We start from the raw sequence: 21,919 nt of genomic DNA on the forward strand, positions 1-21,919 counted from the left end.
TTGGCTATTAAAAATATGAAACATCCCAAACATGCCAATGCTTACAAAACAGAGTAATTTTAAAGTGCACTGCATCTCCTTACTGTTAAATAGAGTTTTTTAATTGCCATAAAGCATCTTCCATGGACTGGGAAAGGCTTGTTCTTTGCTTGACTGTGATAGATCAGGTCAGACTTGTAACAACCATTTACAGTTATTGATTTTACTCAACATTAAAGGATGAAAACTCAACCATTATTCTCTTTACTTGTCACAACAAAGCCTAATAATAGTTGAATTTTGGACTGAAAGAGTGAAGCAAAGACTGACAGCTGAAATGAACAAATTGTTTCATTCAGAGACTAAGTCTCAGGTCTAAATATTCCAAGTTCAAAAACTGAAATAATATTTTAAAATGTTTATAAACCATGAGGCATGAGGGGAAATAATTATTTATTGATAATATTAGAACATTTAAGGTGATGGCTAATAAAAAAGACATTTTTCCCACCTAGAATAACATATTTTATCTTGGTTGTTTTGATATGACCTAAATAATGCTTCTCATATCATTGTAAAAAAGTGGTATACAGCATGATTAAACAATATTTCAGCTCTTTAGTTCATGCAGAGGTTACCTGCTAGAGGGCATAAAGGTTTGATTAGGTTTATGTCGTACATGAGAAATTTTAAAGGAAAGCATATAACATTCCTTTAAATATATGAGCTCTGTAGCTACAAATAGCTTTTTCTTGAAGTCAGGTAGGCAATCTCTTAGTCCCTTTACTATAAATAAATAGATAGAGTATAACAGATATTTCAGGAAATCATACATCTTTCACGCTTCAGTGGCAATTAAAGAATTTGAAGTCTATGTGTTGAATAGAATTTTCTACCTTTTTTTACAAGTATTCATTATTTTCATCTTTATTTACATTGAATACATTGTAAATGGTCAATTTTCATATTAATTTCATTAAGCATAGCAGGAGTTAAGGCTAAATGCAAAGATAAAGTTAGACAGTTCAGACACAGGTACTGAGGAGACTAGTGAGTACACAGTTGGTTCATACTTACAGTTCCCAGTGTTGGCATGCAAATAAATTCTGTAGTAAGTAAAACAAAAAGCAGTCAAGTAGCACTTTAAAGACTAGCAAAATAGTTTATTAGGTGAGCTTTCGTGGGACAGACCCACTTCTTCAGACCATAGCCAGACCAGAATGGACTCAATATTTAAGGCACAGAGAACCAAAAATAGTAAGCAACGAGGACAAATCAGAAAAAGATAATCAAGGTGAGCAAATCAGAGAGTGGAGGGGTGGGGGGGAAGGTCAAAAATTAGACTGACCCAAGTATGCAGATGAGCCCCAATAGTGACTCAGAAAGTTCCCATCACGATTTAAACCATGTGTTAATGTGCCGAATTTGAATATAAAAGCCAGCTTGGCTGCTTCCCTTTCCAGAACGGTGCGATAATTCTTCTTCAGTAACACACGTACCTTTAGGTCATTGACAGAATGCCCCATTCCATTAACATGTTGACTAACTGGTTTGTGGATCTGGAGTGTTTTGATGTCTGTTTTGTGCCCATTGACCCTTTGTCTAAGGGAGTTAGAAGTCTGTCCAATATACAAAGCATCTGGGCATTGTTGGCACGTGATGGCATATATGATGTTAGTAGAGGAGCATGAGAAAGTGCCCGTGATTCTGTGAGTAACCTGGTTAGGTCCAGTGATGGTATTTCCAGAGAAGATATGTGGACAAAGCTGGCAGCGGGCTTTGTTGCAGGGAAAGGTTCCAGGACTGGTGTTCCTGGGGTATAGACTGTGGCTGTTAGTGAGGATCCTCACAAGGTTGGGAGGTTGTCTGTAGGAGAGAACAGGCATGTCACCCAGGGCCTTCTGGAGCGTAGCATCCTGATTAAGAATAGGTTGTAGGTCTTTAATAATTTGTTGCAGTGGTCTGAGTTGGGGGCTGTAGGTGATGACCAGTGGTGTTCTGTTCTTGGCTTTTTTGGGCCGATCTTGGAGTAGCTGGTCTCTGGGTATTCATCTAGCCCTGTCGATTTGTTTTTTTACTTCTCCTGGTGGGTAATACAGGTTAATGAATATTTGGTAAAGTTCTTGTAGTTTTTGGTCTCTGTCAGTTGGATCAGAGCAAATGCAATTGTACCTAAGAGCTTGACTGTAAACAATAGATCTAGTCACGTGTGCAGGATGGAAACTAGAAGGGTGTAGATAAGCATAGTGATCAGTAGGTTTCTGGTACAGTGTGGTACTGATCAGGCCATTCTTGATTAGTACTGTGGTGTCCAGGAAATGTATCTCTTGCATGTTGTAATCAAGGCATAAGTTGATGGTGGGGTGTAGATTGTTAAAGTCTCTGTGGAATTCCTCTAGAGCCTCTTTACCATGGGTCCATATTGTAAAGATGTCATCAATATATCTTAAGTAGAGGAGTGATAATAGGGGACGAGAGCTGAGGAATCATTGTTCCAGGTCAGCCATAAATATATTAGTATATTGTGGGGCCATGTGGGTGCCCATAGCAGTTCCACTAATCTGGAGATATAAATTGTCCCCAAAACGGAAATGATTGCATGTGAGAACAAAGTTACAGAGGTCAGACACCAGATTGGCTGTGGTGGCACCACGGATGGTATTCCTGATTGCTTGTAATCCGTACAGAGCCTCTACATCCATTGTGGCAAGGATGGCGTTGTCAGGAACTTTTCCAATGTTTTGTAATTTCCTCAGGAAGTCGGTGGTATCTCGGATATAGCTGGGAGCGTTGGTGGCATAGGGTTTGAGGAGGGAGTCTATGTAACTGGATAGTCCAGTGGTAAGGGTGCCAACACCTGAAATGATAGGGTGTCCAGGGTCCAGGTTTGTGGACTTTGGGAAGTAAATAGAATAATCCAGGCTGCAGCTCAGATAGTGTGTCTGAGTGAATGAGGTCCCGAGTAGCAGCAGGGAGCTCCTTCAGTAGTTGTTATAATTTCGTTTGGAATTCCAAAGTGGGATCAGCGGGATGTAGAGGCTCTGTACAATAATATTCCGCATAAAGACGGATTACAAGCAATCAGGAATACCATCCGTGATGCCACCACAGCCAATCTGGTGTCTGACCTCTGTAACTTTGTTCTCACATGCAATCATTTCCAGAGGCTCTAGGAGAATTCCAAAGAGACTTTAACAATCTACACCCCACCATCAACTTATGCCTTGATTACAACATGCAAGAGATACATTTCCTGGACACCACAGTACTAATCAAGGATGGCCTGATCAGTACCACACTGTACCGAAAACCTACTGATCGCTACACTTATTTACACCCTTCTAGTTTCCATCCTGCACACGTACTAGATCTATTGTTTACAGTCAAGCTCTTAGGTACAATTGCATTTGCTCTGATCCAACTGACAGAGACCAAAAACTACAAGAACTTTACCAAATATTCATTAACCTGTATTACCCACCAGGAGAAGTAAAAAAAAAAATCGACAGGGCCAGATGAATACCCAGAGACCAGATACTCCAAGACTGGCCCAAAAAAGCCAAGAACAGAACGCCACTGGTCATCACCTACAGCCCCCAACTCAGACCACTGCAACAAATTATTAAAGACCTACAACCTATTCTTAATCAGGATGCTACTCTCCAGAAGGCCCTGGGTGACATGCCTGTTCTCTCCTACAGACAACCTTCCAACCTCATGAGGATCCTCACTAACAGCCACAGTCTATACCCCAGGAACACCAGTCCTGGAACCTTTCCCTGCAACAAAGCCCGCTGCCAGCTTTGTCTACATATCTTCTCTGGAAATACCATCACTGGACCTAACCAGGTTACTCACAGAATCACGGGCACTTTCTCATGCTCCTCTACTAACATCATATATGCCATCATGTGCCAACAATGCCCAGATGCTTTGTATATTGGACAGACTTCTAACTCCCTTAGACAAAGGGTCAATGGGCACAAAACAGACATCAAAACACTCCAGATCCACAAACCAGTTAGTCAACATTTTAATGGAATGGGGCATTCTGTCAATGACCTAAAGGTACGTGTGTTACTGAAGAAGAATTATCGCACCGTTCTGGAAAGGGAAGCAGCCGAGCTGGCTTTTATATTCAAATTCAGCACATTAACACATGGTTTAAATCGTGATGGGAACTTTCTGAGTCACTATAGGGGCTCATCTGCATACTTGGGTCAATCTAATTTTTGACCTTCCCCCCCCACCCCTTCATTCTCTGATTTGCTCACCTTGATTATCTTTTTCTGATTTGTCCTCCTTGCTTACTATTTTTGGTTCTCTGTGCCTTAAATATTGAGTCCGTTCTGGTCTGGCTATGGTCTGAAGAAGTGGGTCTGTCCCACGAAAGCTCACCTAATAAACTATTTTGCTAGTCTTTAAAGTGCTACTTGACTGCTTTTTGTTTTGATAGTGCATAGACTAGCACGGCTTCCTCTCTGTAGTAAGTAAGTGATATTAAAATAGTATGCATCGTGACATTAACCTTTACCAGGTAACTTCTACCATGTGTCAGGATGATAGATTTTAAACTTTTCAGACCCTCACATTTTTGGTGATCACATCCTTTCTAAGATTTGCTGTCTGTAGGGTACCATAAGTATTAACAACTCCAGTGCTTTGCACTAAGCTAGGAACCATACATCTAAAGCAAGGCATGTGTAATTAGTAAGTTGTGATCATTAAAAACCATAGTAATTATGTAGTCTACTGAAATGTAATGTCTCCTGAATTTTCTGTGTTTAATTATTATTACGGCTTTCAGAGAATTAGAGGGTTACTGCAAGAGTCAGAGCAAAGTGTCAGAAGCTTTAAAGGAAGCCATCCTTTCCCTTCTGGTTTGCAAAGCACCCACTTCCTGTGCACTCTAATAGTTCCTAAGACAACAAAATTCTCATTATTCCACCCCCAAACTGTTTTCATGTCTTTCTGAGTGGGCTAATTTAACTGATGTTTTGGCCAGTCTAACCTTCACTACAGCTTCTATGATTAAGATGAGCAATTCCTGTTGAAGCCTTGGTAATCATGATAGAAAAAATAGGATCTTTTGTCACAACATTCTTTCACTTATGCATGAACTTGAAGAAGATGGTGTCAAAATTAAGGTTTCTAAGAAAATCCATTATTAAGGAATGTTTTCAAACAAAATGTTAACAAACAGAGAAAGCCCTATTAACACATATAAACACGATTTTAAAGTTTTCAACATGCTGGTAATACTGTTAATTTTAATTCTCCACTTCTATGTTCTGTTTTGTGTTCTGAATAATTCAGTTAAAATGCTACAAACTAATAACAGTGATAATGTTGTCCAACTTTAATTTAAAAATAGAGAATAATAGTTTGATAATGAATTTATTAAGCTTCACATCATTATTCATTTCTTTCAGTGTGTGTAAAATCAGAATTATTAAGGCAAACTAATATGTAAAACAGTTAAGTATTGTCTCCTCCTACGTTATATTACATGTATATTTTATGAGCGCTCTGTTTCATAAAAATGACATTTCTATTCAGGGGAGGACGGAAAGGATACATTTTAAAAACAGTCACTATTTCCAAATCCTACAAAAATAAGATACTGCCTCCAGGCACTAGAGTTTGATGGTCAAGGTCTGTCTAGTAGTGAAAATAGAGTGAGTTTGCTTGACCTCATGGAAATTTTAGTGTAGTTAAACAGGAACTAGGAACTAGAACAGCTTAAAAATATGATTCAAAAGAGGAAGGAAGGAAATAATATGAGAAAAGAAATTAAAGGAATGTAAGGAGGAGGAGAAACAACCAAAGAGGAAATAAACAGGTGACCAGAAAAATATAGTAACAGGAGAATATGGAATATATCTGGTAACAATCCAGAACCAGGTTGCCTCACGTTGGTACATAAAGTTTTAAAACAGCCCTGGGAGAAGCCTGTTGCTAGGAGCCAACTGGGTGAGGGCTTGTGGCATCCAATCACAGCCCAGGAGGGCTGTATAAAAGAGATCACTGGACAGGCTGAGCACACACTTGCTCCAGCTATGTATCTACAGGGACCTAGCTGCCTGCTAGCAGGGTACCTTGGACAGAGCAGGGTGAGCCAGGGGAGCTCAGGCTTGACTAAACCCCAGGCTGAGGCTCAACGACCAGGGCCCAGAGAGGTACTGAGGCTGCAGAGGAACAGCCAGGTAAGCGAAGGCAGCAGGTCCACTCCCCCTTACCAATGATGAGTGGCCATTTCAGACTCCATGTACTTTAATATAATTTATTAAATACTCAGATTCCAGAATCTAAGATTTGAGTTTAAAAAAAATCAGATTTTTGCACAACTGGTTACAAAGATAACCTTCCAAATGCAGTGTGTGTACATGGTGTGCCCCACAGTTTCACAGCACATATACTCCTAAACACTATGGTCAAAACAGAAAAGCAGCTCACGACTGGCCGGACTCAGCCAGATCTTGTGCTTCAGCTGTTTTTCAGGAGAGAGGTGAATAAGAGGGTGAAGGGATGGACTGGAATTCTATTAGAGATGAGGCAAAAGGGATAAGGATGTTCTTGGGAACTGACAGTGATGGAGGAATGATGGAAGATGTCAGATAAGAGATTTTTAAGCAAAACAAATTGAATTTGTGGCTTTCATGAAAATACTAGCATTGAAAACCCTCTGTTGAGAAATTGTATTTTGTACCAGTTGCCCTATTGTATTAGTCTATATGGAAGCTAACACTGCTGTCTTGATGAAGATGAATGTCTTCTGAATTGCTGTGCTGGCTTGCAAGGAGACTTTTTTGCTTCACTTGACCAAGTAAACTGAGTAGCAATATAACGGCTGCTTTACAGGAGGAAGTAAATCCACAAGTCAGCATTCAGCAGCTACACTCTAGATGATTGTGCCAAAAGTAAATTGCACATCCATCGTTGCGGCTCCACTCACGGAGTAGAACTGATATGATTATTCTAGAGTACCTACTTGTTGACTTGTCATTTTAGGTATTGATATAACTTTTTCCTACACTTTGCAGCAGTCACACAGAAAGGTATGAGGCACAGATACAGCACTATGATCATCACAAACACACAGCACTTCCTGATGAACACAGATGCCTATTATGCAGAGTTACAAAATGTAATGGAGATTCTCAGACAGTACCAGAAATCAGCGAGCTTGCAGAAAAAAAATCTTCACCTTTGATTGCTAAGACGCTTCAGTTGAGAATACTGTTGTTTTAAGACATTCAGATCTTTCATATGGCGCCTAATAGTTAAGAAATTACTTCTAAGTACTTTTACAATCACCCTTGCCGGAGTACTTGGGCAACACCCAAGACAATACAGTTTTGTGTGTGTGTGTGAGAGAGAGAGCGAGAGATTATTCTTTCTGATCCTGTAAGACAAATAACTTACTATGATTTTATAGGTCAGTCTGTGTCAGAAAGAGAAGTGTTTTGAACATGATGTGTTCAGCAGGCTCTCCTCATGTATTCTACATGCTGACCATAACACTTTGCTGATTTGAGTATATGTATTCTTTGCTAGTGCAAAATGACCAGCTCCACTAACTAGGGTGGAGATGCACTGATTTTCCCCAGGAAACTACAGGCACTTCTTGAGTTACACACACATGACTTACAAACATTTGCACACCTACACTCTCAGGGGAACAGGCAAGAGGTTCAGGGTGGCGGCAAGCAGCATAATTGCTGGCAGGAGGAGTCCACAGGAACAGGGAGTGGCTGGAGAGAAATACCACTTTGAAAGAGAAACCAACCCTTCTCTCCAGCTACCAGCTGTATGGCTGCTCCCTGCTCCTCCGATGTCCTCCAGCCCACACTTACACCGCTTACTGTTTCCTGGTGAGTGGGGGCTGGGTGCAGCCTGTGGGTGGGGAGTAGCCAGGGGACAGGGCTAGCCTCAAGAGCGGGCGCAGAGCCTGTGAGGGTGGAGTCATAGCAAGGGGATGCCCAGAATCTCCCCATCAGACTCTCCAAAACCTGCCCTTCCTCAAGCACCTCAAGGTTAAATAAAAATTTATTTCCACTATTTTTCTTTACAAATACCCAGTATTTCAGCTATAGTATTGGTTAAATAGGTTCCCAGGCTAGCCCAGAAAAACTTAATTATCATTTATAACATTGCTTCTATGAGAAAATGTGTACTGAGTTCCAAACAACTGAGAAGTGAACTTTTGAATTACAACCTGTCTGTAAGATAGGGACCTCCCATGCTTAGTCTAGTGTATCTTCCTTTAATGCACTGACTTAAGAAAAACAAATGGTGTAAGGACAAAGAGAGCACATAAAACTCTGCTTGCCTCCTCCCCTACTCTAAACATTGATAAAATGGGTGACACATGTGAAAAATGAGACATTAGAAATATAAGAGAAAAATATTCCCACTACTGCTGTGGTTCACCCCTATTGTTTTTTGCATAACATGTTGCAGTGTCTGATACAGAAGAATAGAGCTACAACTAATAATGCAGGGAGGACTGAATGAAATATGCAAAACCAAAATATTATAGTCGGGTGAAAGAGTGTTACACAAGCAGACAGATAATCACATTTTGTTTGGGAGATCATCTATTTAAAATAGTTCACACCTCCTGGCTAGCATAGCAGCAGTAAATTATTTTGCTATGCTGTGCACCACAATTAAGAAGCAGACTCATCATTTCTATTTACATGGAGGATGGTGTGATTCTAAGAATGTCACATATCTAGTTTTCATCTCTGTAGAGTAACCAGTGACTTTTTTTTCTTCCAGATTTCTGCATTTTTGGATAATGTGATGCAGGCTTTGAGGAAAGCTGCCCAACAGGCCTCTTAATTGGAGGAAATATTCCATAAGCAAAGCCAGTAGAAGAGGCAGTGGAAAATGGAGTTAAAGTAAAATGAAAATGAAGATAAAAGGATTTTATAAAAACACATTCTTTTCTGATATGAACTGAATAGGTAAATTGCCATTTACACGGCTGTGATCTGGATTTTGGTGTCCACAGTATAAATGTGCTTTCATGCTGATTGAAATTAACTTCCTCTCCCCCACCCAAAAAAACCCCCTATAGCTGAATTTGCAAGCTATACATGTCATATATAGGAAGGCAGGTGGTAAGGATCAGCTGCTAAGAAATAAAAGTATCATTAACTTTTCAATGTCTTTTCATAGCACACTGGCTTTGCTCCTTCACACAAAAAATTAACCTTTTCTTTTAAAATAAAATTGAGACACATACTGCATACTCACAGCAGTTCACCTAATGTATCTGCTTTCTCTGAACTCTTGAAACGGTGCACTTAGATTTCCTCACCACACTGAATACATCTTTCCAAGTTACCAGGAAAATATTTGTGCTTCTTTTTGTTCCCTGGTCCTTCCATATCTCTATTCTGAATATTGCAGTAAATCTTGGCTAGACATTTAGTGAAGCTAACTCTTCTGCTCTTTTTTACCTCCTCATTAGGATAGTAAGAAACATCAAAACTTTTGAAGACCTTGGATATGAATTGTCACAGATCATCTTGTTGCTAAGTTTCTTAGCAGATGTGACATGAAACAAGTTGGATCTTGGTTTCTATCTGAACAACAACAAAAAATCTTCCAAGGGAATGAACATCAAACCTAATGTAACTGTTTGCTTCTCCTTCTGAGAATAACAGAAGATAATGCAAGACTTTTCTGGAATAAATATACAGAGCTTAAAGCTGTGAAATATATGATTTTACAATCACAGTAATGGCAACATACCTGTAATGTTTTTTTTTTCTTCAAGATGATGATTTAACAAAGAATCTCAGAGAATTTTGGCCTAACTCTCAACCTACAGACTTTTATTTTCTGAAAAAGAAAAGTCTGAAGTGAAGCATTATCAGCAATCACTAACAATACGGGAAAAACAATACCTAACTTCAGGAAGGTCTTTTGGATTGAAATGTGAGCAGTATCACTGTCAGTGCCCAGTTGGGTTTATGATTAGTATAAATTTATCAGACTATCATTACAACAGCATTGAGCTTGGATGAGTGATGAATATGGGAAAAACAATGTGGTTCTAAAAAGGGCACACTGTGTCCCAGATGGGATTGTATATGCACTATTATATAAACACTGAAGGGCAATATTAGTACCTTATAGAGGAAGTCAGGATAATAGCACAAAGGAATTAATGATGACGTTTATGTTGACATTCTTAAAAGCATCACCAGACTCTGATAGATTTGCAAATCGTTATAAAACAAAAACAAATTATAACTTTATTATCATTAACTAGTGTTAATCAATGAAATTGAAATTTCATACAAAACCGGCTATAAGTATCATATTGGCAGCAATACAAATGCCTCTTAAAATTACCCTCTGGCAAACTACACTATTTAGGTGTCAGAATGTCTTCACTAATGGCTTGGAATTAACATCAAATAAAAAGTGAGGCATAATAACACAGTATAAAACAAATGGAATTTTTGAGGCCAAATTCCCCTCCTTGCTCTCTGAATAAATTTTGAATTAATTCATAAAATTTACTCATGTTTAAAAAATAGAGGTGGTTATAGGAGGGAAATAGGGCAGAGAAAAAATGGAACCAGTTCCCAGATTGCTACACATGCCTCCAATTTCTTCAAATTGGAAATGAAGACAAAAGCAGACAGTGTGATTAACATTTAAGAAGAAAAACACATCAACCTTTATCACATTAAAGACAGTTAAAATACTGTAGTGGGGTTGCACTCCTCTCCCATGGGTGCCCCCAGGGCCAAGTGCATGTACTTGCACTGTCTCTTTGAGGCTTTATAGTGACTTAGCCCTCTGGCAGAGTCACACACAGTCTGTGTGCAAATTAAAACAAACCCCTTCTGGGGTACAAGTTGTTCAGTGCCCTCTTTAATGCCACTCAGTTTGTTCCCACTCTGGACTGGAGGCTTGCTTCCAGGGCTTCCTTTCTGGAGGCAACATCTTCACCCTCTCAGAGCTCTTCTCATTCTAGTCCTTTGGCTGGGTCACACTAGTCCCATTCTGCCATCTGGCAGGCCTCAAGATCCAGGCCACTTCCTCCAGTGGCTAATGGGGGATTGTGAAGGAACTGAATCCTGCGCTCTCATTAGGCCTCAGTCCCGTGACTCTGTAAGGTAGCAGCTGTCTACGAGATCAGTTTCACCGTCGCTCTAATTCCTGGGCCACTTTCCCACTGCTTTCTATCTTTGTCTTTACCTCTGGTCTTCGTTTTGTTTGCTATGAGTTCTCCGCACTGAGCTGTCCACAGCACTGCTACTCTTCCAGCCAGCCAGCCAGTTTTCACTCTGTGAGCTTTACACAGCAAGTAACTGAGCCTCTGTTCTCCAGCTCATTTTATATGACCTTCCTGGCCCGATTGGCTGCTTCCCCTACAGCCACATTAGCCTTCTTTGTGGACTTATCTATGGTTTTTTTCCCCAGAGCAGGGTGTAGAAGGGCCATATAGTCTCCAGCAGGGGGCTTTCGGGGGCTTCGGGCCTGGTTGACTACTTCACAATACATCTACACTTTTCAAGTATTATCTTTCCATTTAAGCAAGTGATTGGTGTAGTTATCCTAGGGATGTTATGCAATCATGAATGAGAAGGGAAGAAGCCAATCTCTCTGTTAAGATATGACCTATACTACAAAGAAAGTCTGAAAATTGTGATTGATGGCATAAATAGCATAGTTGTTCTGTCTCACGCCCCACCTCCATGTTTTCTCTGAGGCTGTTTCTACATAGGCCACTTCCTTCAGAAGTGGCATACTAATACAGGGAGCGAAAGATGCTAATGAGGTGCGGAGGTATAGAAGTTGAAATAGGAAAAGAACAAATTAAAATTTACTTAGAGAAATTAGATGCCTGCAAATCACCAGGGCCTGATGAAATGCATCCTAGAATCCTCAAGGAGCTGATAGAAGAGGTATCTGAGCCTTTAGCAATCATTTTTGGAAAATTGTGGGAGACGGGAGAGATTCCAGAAGACTGGAAAAGGGCAAATATAGTACCCATTTATAAAAAGGGGAACAAGAATAACCCGGGAAACTACAGGCCAGTCAGCTTAACTTCTGTGCCAGGAAAGATAATGGAGCAGGTAATTAAAGAAATCATCTGCAAGCAATTGGAAGGTGGTAAGGTGATAGGGAACAGCCAGCATGGATTTGTTAAAAACAGATCATGTCAAACCAATCTAATAGCTTTCTTTGATAGAATAACGAGTCTTGTGGATAAGGAAGAAGCGGTGGATGTGGTATACCTCGACTTCAGTAAAGCATTTGACACGGTCTCACATAATATACTTATCAATAAACTATGCAAATACAACTTAGATGGGGCTACTATAAGGTGGGTGAACAACTGGCTGGATAACCGTACCCAGAGAGTAGTTATTAATGGTTTTCAATCCTGCTGGAAAAGTATAACTAGTGGGGTTCCGCAGGGGTCTGTTTTAGGACCGGTTCTGTTCAATATTTTCATTAACGATTTAGATATTGACATAGAAAGTACACTTATTAAGTTTGCAGATGATACCAAGCTGGGAGGGGTTGCAACTGCTTTGGAGGATAGGGTCATAATTCAAAAGGATCTGGATAAACTGGAGAAATGGGCTGAGGTAAACAGGATGAAGTTTAATAAGGACAAATGCAAAGTACTCCACTTAGGAAGGAACAATCAGTGTCACACATACAGAATGGGAAAGGACTGCCTAGGAATGAGTACAGCAGAAAGGGATCTAGGGGTTATAGTGGACCACAAGCTAAATATGAGTCAACAGTGTGATGCTGCTGCAAAAAAAGCAAACATGATTCTAGGATGCATTAACAGGTGTGTTGTGAACAAGACATGAGAAGTCATTCTCCCACTCTACTCTGCGCTGGTTAGGCCTCAGCTGGAGTATTGTGTCCAGTTCTGGGCACCGCAGTTCAGGAAGGATGTGGAGAAATTGGAGAGGGTCCAGAGGAGAGCAACGAGAATGATCAAAGGTCTAGAGAACATGACCTATGAAGAAAGGCGGAAAGAATTGGGCTTGTTTAGTTTGGAAAAGAGAAGATTGAAGGGGGACATGATAGCAGTTTTCAGGTATCTAAAAGGGTGTCATAAGGCAGAGGGAGGGAACTTGTTCTTCCTTGCCTCTGAGGATAGAACAAGAGGCAATGGACTGAAATTGCAGCAGGGGAGGTTCAGGTTGGACATTAGGAAAAAGATCCTAACTGGCAGGGTGATCAAACACTGGAACGAATTGCCAAGGGAGGTGGTAGAATCTCCATCACAGGAGATATTTAAGAAGAGGTTAGATAGATGGCTTTCAGGGATGGTCTAGAAAGTGCTTGGTCCTGCCATGAGGGTAGGGGGCTGGACTCGATGGCCTCTCAAGGTCCCTTCCAGTCCTACTCTTCTGTGATTCTATGATTCTATGATTAGCATAATGTCATGCGATTTGGAGTCCAGAAGGCCGTTCTTCCAGACTCCAAAATGCTGTGTAGAAGCACGGCTGCTGGGGGGCGGGGGGCACTTCTGGAAGGAAGTCCTTCTTCCGGAGGCCCCTTCTTCCTGAAAATTTTGAGAAGAAGGGGCCTCCGGAAGGAGGACTTCCTTCTGGAAGCCCCCCCAGGGCCGTGCTACTACACGGTGTTTTGGAGTCTGGAAGAACGGTCTTCTGGACTCCAAATCACATGACATTATGCTAATGAGGCATAGAGAATTTGCATCTGTGCCTCATTAGCATCTTTCGCTCCCTGTATTAGCATGCCATGTCCGAAGGAAGTGGCCTGTGTAGAAATGGCCTGAGAGTCTGCCAGCTCCTTTTTAATACTCAGTCTCACTTGAATTAGTGGCATCCACTTACTACCTACCTGGGGATACCTCTGAAAATACCTTTTGGGATTTAACTCAGAATACTCCACGACACTGTATGGCTTAATATGGTGTCCTCCCTGTATCACCACCATGGAAGGTTATATGTTGCATATGGGCCCTTTTGATGGATCACTGAAAGATCTGTGAACCTTATCAGAATAGTATTACCCAATTTTATTCAGTCCTTACTTCAGCAACTTCATCAGAAATCAATAAAAAATTTCTGAGTTAAGTCCAAAACACTAAGGAAGGAAACGGAAAGACAGAGAGAGAGAGAGAGAAAGAGAGAGAGAGAGAGAGAGAGAGAGAGAGAGAGAACTTAAATTGTGTTTGGTCTTTCACAGCTGCTACTTCAAGGCAGTTAAGTAAAGATAAAATATATTTAAATGAGAATAGTAAGCTTAAACATTAAAAAGAATATCCATATTGTATGGAAAACAGAGAAATGCTGTTAATATACAAACATATATGTAGATGTAATGTAAGCTTATTGGTTTACAGGGCCAAGCTCCTTTGAGGAGTGTCACAAATCCATATGATAGCCATGGGTGCTCAAATTTTGCATTTGATTCTCTAATTTTACACAAGTTGAAAGATATGTAAAAACTCATGTAGGCAGACAGCTCCCTACTGACTATACTTCTAAGCAGCTTCACTTGCATACATTATTTCAGCCAGCTAAGACTGGAAGTAACTTGTGCTCAAAAAAGTAGCTTGAAATCTGTCCATTTCTATTTCTGTGGGAAGCCCTTCAAGGTTCTTTCTCACCAAATGACACCCCTTTCTCAGACTATGGAATGATACACTGAGACAATCCACAAATGCACAACTTGCCCCCATATTGAGATATGCAGTATAAATCTGAAGATGGAATCTGGCTAATCAACTAGTCAGATATGATTATGGCAGATGTTTGTTGTTGATTTTGACTAAATACACATTGTAAAAACATCTATAACAGCTGTTAGTGTTTTGCTGTGATAGGCTTGCAATCTTTTATAAATGTCCATCTATCTTTTTAAAAATCATAACTTTGAAAACTGACATAAGAATGGTCATACTGGGTCAGCTCAGAGGTCCATGATTTAGTGCCAGGTGCCTCAGAGGGAATAAACAGAACAGATCATCATCAAGCGATCCATCGCCTGTTGCCTATCCTGACTAACAGCTATTGGTGTGCCTATTTTCCATGAATTTATTTAGCTCTTTTTTTCAAACCTGCTATAGTCTTGATCTTCACAACATACTCTGGCACAGAGTTCCACAGGTTGGCTGTGTGTTATGTGAAAACATACTACCATCTGTTTCATTTAAACCTGCTACGTATTCATTTCATTTGGTGGCCAGTCATTCTTATGTTGTGGGAAGATATAAATAACTATTCTGTATTCACTTGCACAACTCCAGTCATAATTTTATATACTTCTATCATATCTGCCGTCCTTAGTGGTCCCTGAAAAATCCCAGTCTTATTAATCCCTCCTCATATGGCAGCCATTCCATACCCATAAGCATTTTTGTTGCCCTTTTCTGAATCTTTCTCCAACGCCAATGTGTCTTTTTTGAGAAGAGGTGACCATATGTACACACAGGATTCAAAATGTGATCTTATTATGAATGTGTACAGAGGGAAGCAATAAGATATTATCTTATCTGTTCCTTACTTGATTCTCAATATCTTGTTAGTATTTTTAACTGCCACTGCACGAGTGGACGTTTTTAGAGAACTATGCATAATGAGTTCAAGACCTCTCTTGAGTGGTAACCACTAATTTAGTCCCTATCATTTTACTAGTATAATTGGGATTATGTTTTCCAATATGTATAACTTTACATTTATCAGCACTGAATTTTGTCTGACGTTTTGTTGCCCAGTCACCTAGTTTTGTGAGATTTGTTTGAAGCTCTTCACCGTCTGCTTTCAACTTAACTATCTTGAAGAGTTTTCCATCATCTTCATATTTTGTCACCTTTAACACTTTCTCTGGGCCACTGTACATAAACACCATCTAACTACTGTCATTAAAATTAACATAGGCAATGAAGGATATACTCTGTCCAAGAAGTAATCTTTTCTATCTACTTTACCTAACAAAACTGTAACCTTGAGCATCAGCTGCTATGCGTCCATAACTCCACTGAAGTTGTTATGAATACTCTTACATGTCAGGTCAAGGGTTTAAAATAAAACTTTATTGTTAATTTGCGTCATTGCACTTAGGATCTGGAATGTTTAAGGTTCATCTGCTCATGAAGGAGCAAATCAGAGGCTATCAGTTGGATTTGCACCTCCCCTTCCCATACACCATCAAAAAAATTACGTTAAAAGAATATTTAAAGTGGCAAAGTCAAGCACTCAAAACTTAGGAAATGCCAGACTTAAGGTCGCAGAGGCAACCTTTGCTCAGACCTCGCGTGTATATACATTATGATGGTCTTTAATGGCCTGATCATGTCCTATTTCCTCCTAGGATTCCTGCCATGCACCTTCCTCTACCACACAGCCTGAGAGCCAGAGAGAGAAGAACTGAGAGCACAGGACAGAATGATTCCCTGCTATCAGTTCTGCTAGCCAGTGCTACAGCAGCCTGCAGCAATGACTGAAGGTAAAGTCTGGTTCAGCATCTGTAGTCCTTGGCTGGAGCATAGTCTGTTCAGAAGGAATCTGTCTGAAATTTTAAAACATACTGAGCATGTTCAAACTGAGATTTTTCAAAGGCTTATAACTTAGCCAAATTTGATCAGTATTTACAGAAAACAGGAGAGGCACATGTTTAACACAAAGCAATTCCCCTGGATACTGCCCTTCCCATCACCACCACTATATTATAATGCACGGAAGTGCTACAGCTTCCCCATGAAATGGACATAAGAATTTTTTAAACATGGCAAAACAACATTCTCCCTTAATATCACTTTCAGCAACTTACTTAATTATTTTTTCTGAACATTTCTAAAATAATTCAGCCTGATATAAAACACCTGACAAGGAAAAATTTAGCCCAAACGGTTAGACTGTGGCAAAATTTTAAGTAGCCTTGACAGATTTTTTTAAAAATAATTTTGATGGCAAATGCCAATGTTTATTTTCAATTATTTTTGTGAATTTAAAGGTTCACCACTGCAAGAAATTATGCAGGAATCAGAGAATAATTAATTAATTACAGATATAGAGATTCAAAAATTTAAAGCAGTGTCTCTGTTAAGACACAAATTGTCAACACCACATATCAAAACATGCCAAGTAAATGTCCTTAACTCAAACTCCAATAGGTTCTCAAGCAGTATTTTTTTTTATTTTGCCTAGATATCAATTTCAGTTTCTAGTGGAAATATTTTTCTTTTGCATGCCTGTGTGCATGTGTGGTCAAATTAACATGTAGCAACATTCACTGACAAAAATGTAATTCTTCCAAGCCTAGCTATAAATGACCGAAATCAAGCTTTTGTAATGTAAAATGCCTTGTCTCTAAGTTATCTCTACCAGCCCCACCAATCATAAATATTCTTCAAACACAATTAAGGAATTAGGATCATACATTAAACAATTATACATTTTTGTGTTGTGTTCCCTGCATCATAAAACCACTATGAAGTCAAACAGTTTGCACTGTGTAATTCCAGACCACGCTGATCAACATTAATTAATAAATATGTTATACTGAAGAGCAGCAAATTATCACTTCTGCAAACTATTGGTTTCAATATTGTGTTCTTTCAAACAGATATTTTTGTCCACGATAAAATTAAACACTCTGTGTAATAACAGCTTCTGTCATTTCCCACTTTTTAAGCACTCTTAATATTAAACAAGGTGAACCTGAATATCTCATGCCTGTAATCTTCTCCATGTTTCTCTGCCTCTGGGGTATAACTATAAACGCACCAACACTGAACTGCCAAACATGAAAGAGATAGCTGTTCAAATCCTACCTGCCCACAGGCCAGGCCCATGCCTCTCTCCCCCATGCCATGAGGACATGATAAATTCAACTCCAGGGCATCTGCACCAGAAGCCTGTAAAACATGCACACCCAAATACACAAAGTTAATCCTTATGAATACGAAACCCTAACATTGTGTTAATTTCAGAACCTGACACAGATTACTTAGGTTAAATGAAAGATTACTTTTCTGTCAAACATTTTTATTTTGGTGTTTAATAATAAATGAATGTAAGCTATAAATTTAAGTTGTTTGGAAATATCTATCAGTCACTGTAACTGAGAGACCATTATGAGAGTGCATTGTAATTTTGTAAGGAAACATTAGAAATTGAAAGTAAAGACACAATTTATAAAGGAAAAATAAATATTTTACTTATATATAAACATAAAAGGACATTTCAAAACCTTTTTTAGATTATTTACTCATATTGAAATATGATTTTTATATTTCACATTTTTGGATGGCTGAGCACAGAAAACTGGGTGGGATATTGGTAGAGCCCTGCAAATCCACAGATATCCACAGCTCATTTTAGCAGAAAGGAATGCGGATGTGGATACAAATTTTGTATCTAGAACCCATGCAAAGTTGTGAATATCTTCTTTGCGTGCACAGGCATCCACATCTGTGGATTTCAATGCAGAATCTGGGGCTCATTTTTGCAAATACAGATGCAGATACCAAGTTTGTATTTACAAAGGGCTCTAAACATTGGAATATTTCTTTATGAGAATGGAACAAAAATCAAGAGTAGTTCTTGTATTATTATAACCACAACAGCTGTAAGAAAAAAATACTAATAAACCACACTTTTACATTTGACTCAGACTGAAGATGCATCTATACAAAGAAGAGAGCTAACAAAGTGGCAGTTTATAGGGTGGTCTTTTACACCAGGTTCAAAGCATTTTTTACTTTTACAAATGTATCAGCATGGAAAACTTGCATCTCAGAGGGTTTGGCTTGGCTCAGATAACAAACATTCAAACATTTGGATGCCTGTCTGAAGACTACAGAAGCCCCTTGGGTCTGCAAAATTAGTTGGGAAACTGTGTGATAACAGGCTTCCTTGTGGCATTTCAGTACTTCTGCGGCTGCTCCCAGCTGGAACCTGGAAATGCAGAGGAATGAGAGGATACATAATAATGAAAGTAAAGTTAGTTAAATTTCAAATGTTAAAACATATTGACTGTGTCTACACTAGCACCCCCCTTTCGAAAGGGGGATGTTAATAAGACATTTTGGGATATGCTAATGAGGTGTTCCAATGAATACGCAGCACCTCATTAGCATAATGGCAGCCACAGCTCTTTGAAAGTGCTGTTTTCGATTGTGTACGGCTCATCTACACAGGGTCTTTGTCTAAAGCACCCTGCACGCACCAAAATCCCCTTATTCCTATTTGGTTATAGGAGAAAGGCCATGCAAAACCAAGCCAAATCCTCAAGGAATTAACTTATTCAGACAGCAGAAGATTTAAGATGGTCACACAAATCTTTAAAATAAAAATTGAAATGTTGATGGCTGAAGAATAGGTAGGGACACTGTGAGGGGTGAGAAAGGGAGGACAGCCTCTTTGTCTTCTGGATTTTTTGAAAGTAAGACTACAATTAATGTAGAAAAACTGTAAACAAACCTCTTAGCCAGAGTTATTTGAAGTTATATGTACAAGTACACTGAATAACATCATTATGACCCCAGGCACCCCTTGGCTCACACACTACACATAACTGCAATGAGTTTTGCACAAGATGAGCTGTCTCTTGCAGAAACACTACATTGACCAGTGAGGTCATTTTAAAAGATATGTAAGAATATTGCATGTGAAGTTATGTACACTCACTGGCTATGTCTACACTAGCCCCAAACTTCGAAATGGCCATTCTAATGGCCATTTCAAAGTTTACTAATAAAGTGCTGAAATACATATTCAGCGCCTCATTAGCATGCGGGCGGCTGCAGCACTTCGAAATTGACGTGGCTCGCCGCCACGCAGTTTGTCCAGACGGGGCTCCTTTTCGAAAGGACCCCGCCTACTTCGAAGTCCCCTTATTCCCATCTGCTCATAGCAATAAGGAGACTTCAAAGTAGCTGGGGTCCTTTCGAAAAGGAGCCCCGTCTGGACGAGCCACACGGCTGCGAGCCACGTCAATTTCGAAGTGCCGCGGCTGCCCACGTGCTAATGAGGCGCTGAATATGTATTTCAGCACTTCATTAGTAAACTTCAAAATGGCCATTTGAATGGCCATTTCGAAGTTTGGGGCTAGTGTAGACCCAGACACTAATATTATGCTTTAAAGACTGTAATTAAAAGATATTTAAACCAGGCACATCATGGGGAGCAGACACATAGAGCTTCTTCAGACAAAGGAAAGAGGCCACTAAGGAGTAGCTCACATTCAGTGGACCATTCTCTTTGTATTGGAGGACGAGATAGTTTGCATAGTAGAATCTACCAATGGTGTAGAATCCACCAATGGTGTAGAATCCATCCTGAAGCCTCATCTTCCAAACCTCCTGGCTCCTTTACACAGCATGTGCTAGTAAACTCTACCTGGGTCTGCTGTTCAGAAGAATAAATTTCAAAGGTTCACTGAAGTACAACCAGATGGAAGTGAACCTCTTTTCTTTCTCTATGGAGACAAAGAAACCAGGGGATTTGATCTATATGATGCATCAACACCAGGCCAGCCAGAAAAAAAGCTGGAAAGACACTTTGGTTAAGAGAAAAAAACATCTTGAGCAAAGATTGTAGCTTGCAAGATTACATTTTATACTTTCAGATGAGTGTTTTCACCTTTTTAGTGAGTAATCATCTTTTGCTTTGTTTCTCTTACCTAGTATCTCTTAATCCATATTCTGCTGTTAATAAACTTGTTTTGCTTCCATTGTAAGTCATCACTACCGACTAAGCTCAGACAAGTATGTGATTTTAGGACAATGACAGATTGGAGTGGTATACTGTCTCGGTAGAGGTAGTGAATTTACCTTTCTGTAAGGCTATGTCTACACACTGGAGTATCCCAAAATAGCTACTCTGCATCTATGAAATGCACCTATTATTTCAAAATATTTTTTCAAGTAACAAATGTGCTATTCTGGCGTCCCCGTACACCTTGTTGCAGGAGGAGTAAGGGAGGCCTCGAAATAACACAGTATTTCAACATTTGGTGCTGTGTAGTTTCGAAATAAAGTTGAAATAGGAAATGTAATTTGCATAGCACAAATTGTGTATCTTATCTCAATTTTACGGCACAGTGTAACCATAGCCTAAGAGTTCTGTGAGAGGGACAAGACCCTGCAGAAAGATGACGTGGGGGTAATTTTAGTGCTCACAAAGTACTAAGATCATTTTGCAAGGAGCATCCCAACAGACAAAGACAGGATGATGCTTGGGGGCTGCTGTCTCATTGCTGGGGTCAGATTTCTGAACCAAAGTTGTACAGTCATAAACACTCAGGATTACAAGGCAGACATTGACTGAAACCCTTATTGAACTGATTAAATGCCCAAACATCTTAACCACTAAAATGATAATGTGTCTGTAAACAACAAGCAGTCAAGTAGCACTTTAAAGACTAGCAAAATAGTTTATTAGGTGAGCTTTCGTGGGACAGACCCACTTCTTCAGACCATAGCCAGACCAGAACAGACTCCGCTATGGTCTGAAGAAGTGGATCTGTCCCATGAAAGCTCACCTAATAAACTATTTTGCTAGTCTTTAAAGTGCTACTTGATTGCTTTTTGTTTTGATAGTGTATAGACTAGCACGGCTTACTCTCTGTCTGTAAACATTGTATGTGGCTCATGTTCTGTGGCATGTCCACACAGCAGATGTATTTTGAAATAAGCTGTTCCAGAAGAGCAGATAGGAATAAGGGGACTTCGAAGTAGCTGGGGTCCTTTCAAAAAGGAGCCCCATCTGGACGAGCCGTGCGGCGGGCAGCCGTGTCAATTTTGAAGTGCCGCAGCCGCCCGCATGCTAATGAGGTGCTGAATATGTATTTCAGCGCTTCATTATTAAACTTTGAGAAGGCCATTTGCATGGCAATTTCAAAGTTTTTGGCGAGTGTAGACATGGCCACAATGTGATGGGGACTAATTTAGCTGCAAGTAATCAGG

General features: G+C 39.8%; 1 protein-coding gene across 2 annotated transcripts in view; it reads right to left on the bottom strand.

Moving 5' to 3' along the window:
* Positions 1-21,919, bottom strand: part of DPYD (dihydropyrimidine dehydrogenase) — a 725,075-nt gene that overhangs the window by 150,935 nt on the left and 552,221 nt on the right. For both annotated transcript variants that reach the window (XM_075002998.1, XM_075002997.1), the window contains exon 16: positions 17,783-17,866. In XM_075002998.1, the coding sequence (XP_074859099.1) occupies positions 17,783-17,866 (84 nt within the window). The remainder of the gene's footprint in view (positions 1-17,782; positions 17,867-21,919) is intronic.

Source organism: Carettochelys insculpta, chromosome 9 (genome assembly GCF_033958435.1).
Source record: "Carettochelys insculpta isolate YL-2023 chromosome 9, ASM3395843v1, whole genome shotgun sequence".
Taxonomy (NCBI): Eukaryota; Metazoa; Chordata; order Testudines; family Carettochelyidae; genus Carettochelys; species Carettochelys insculpta.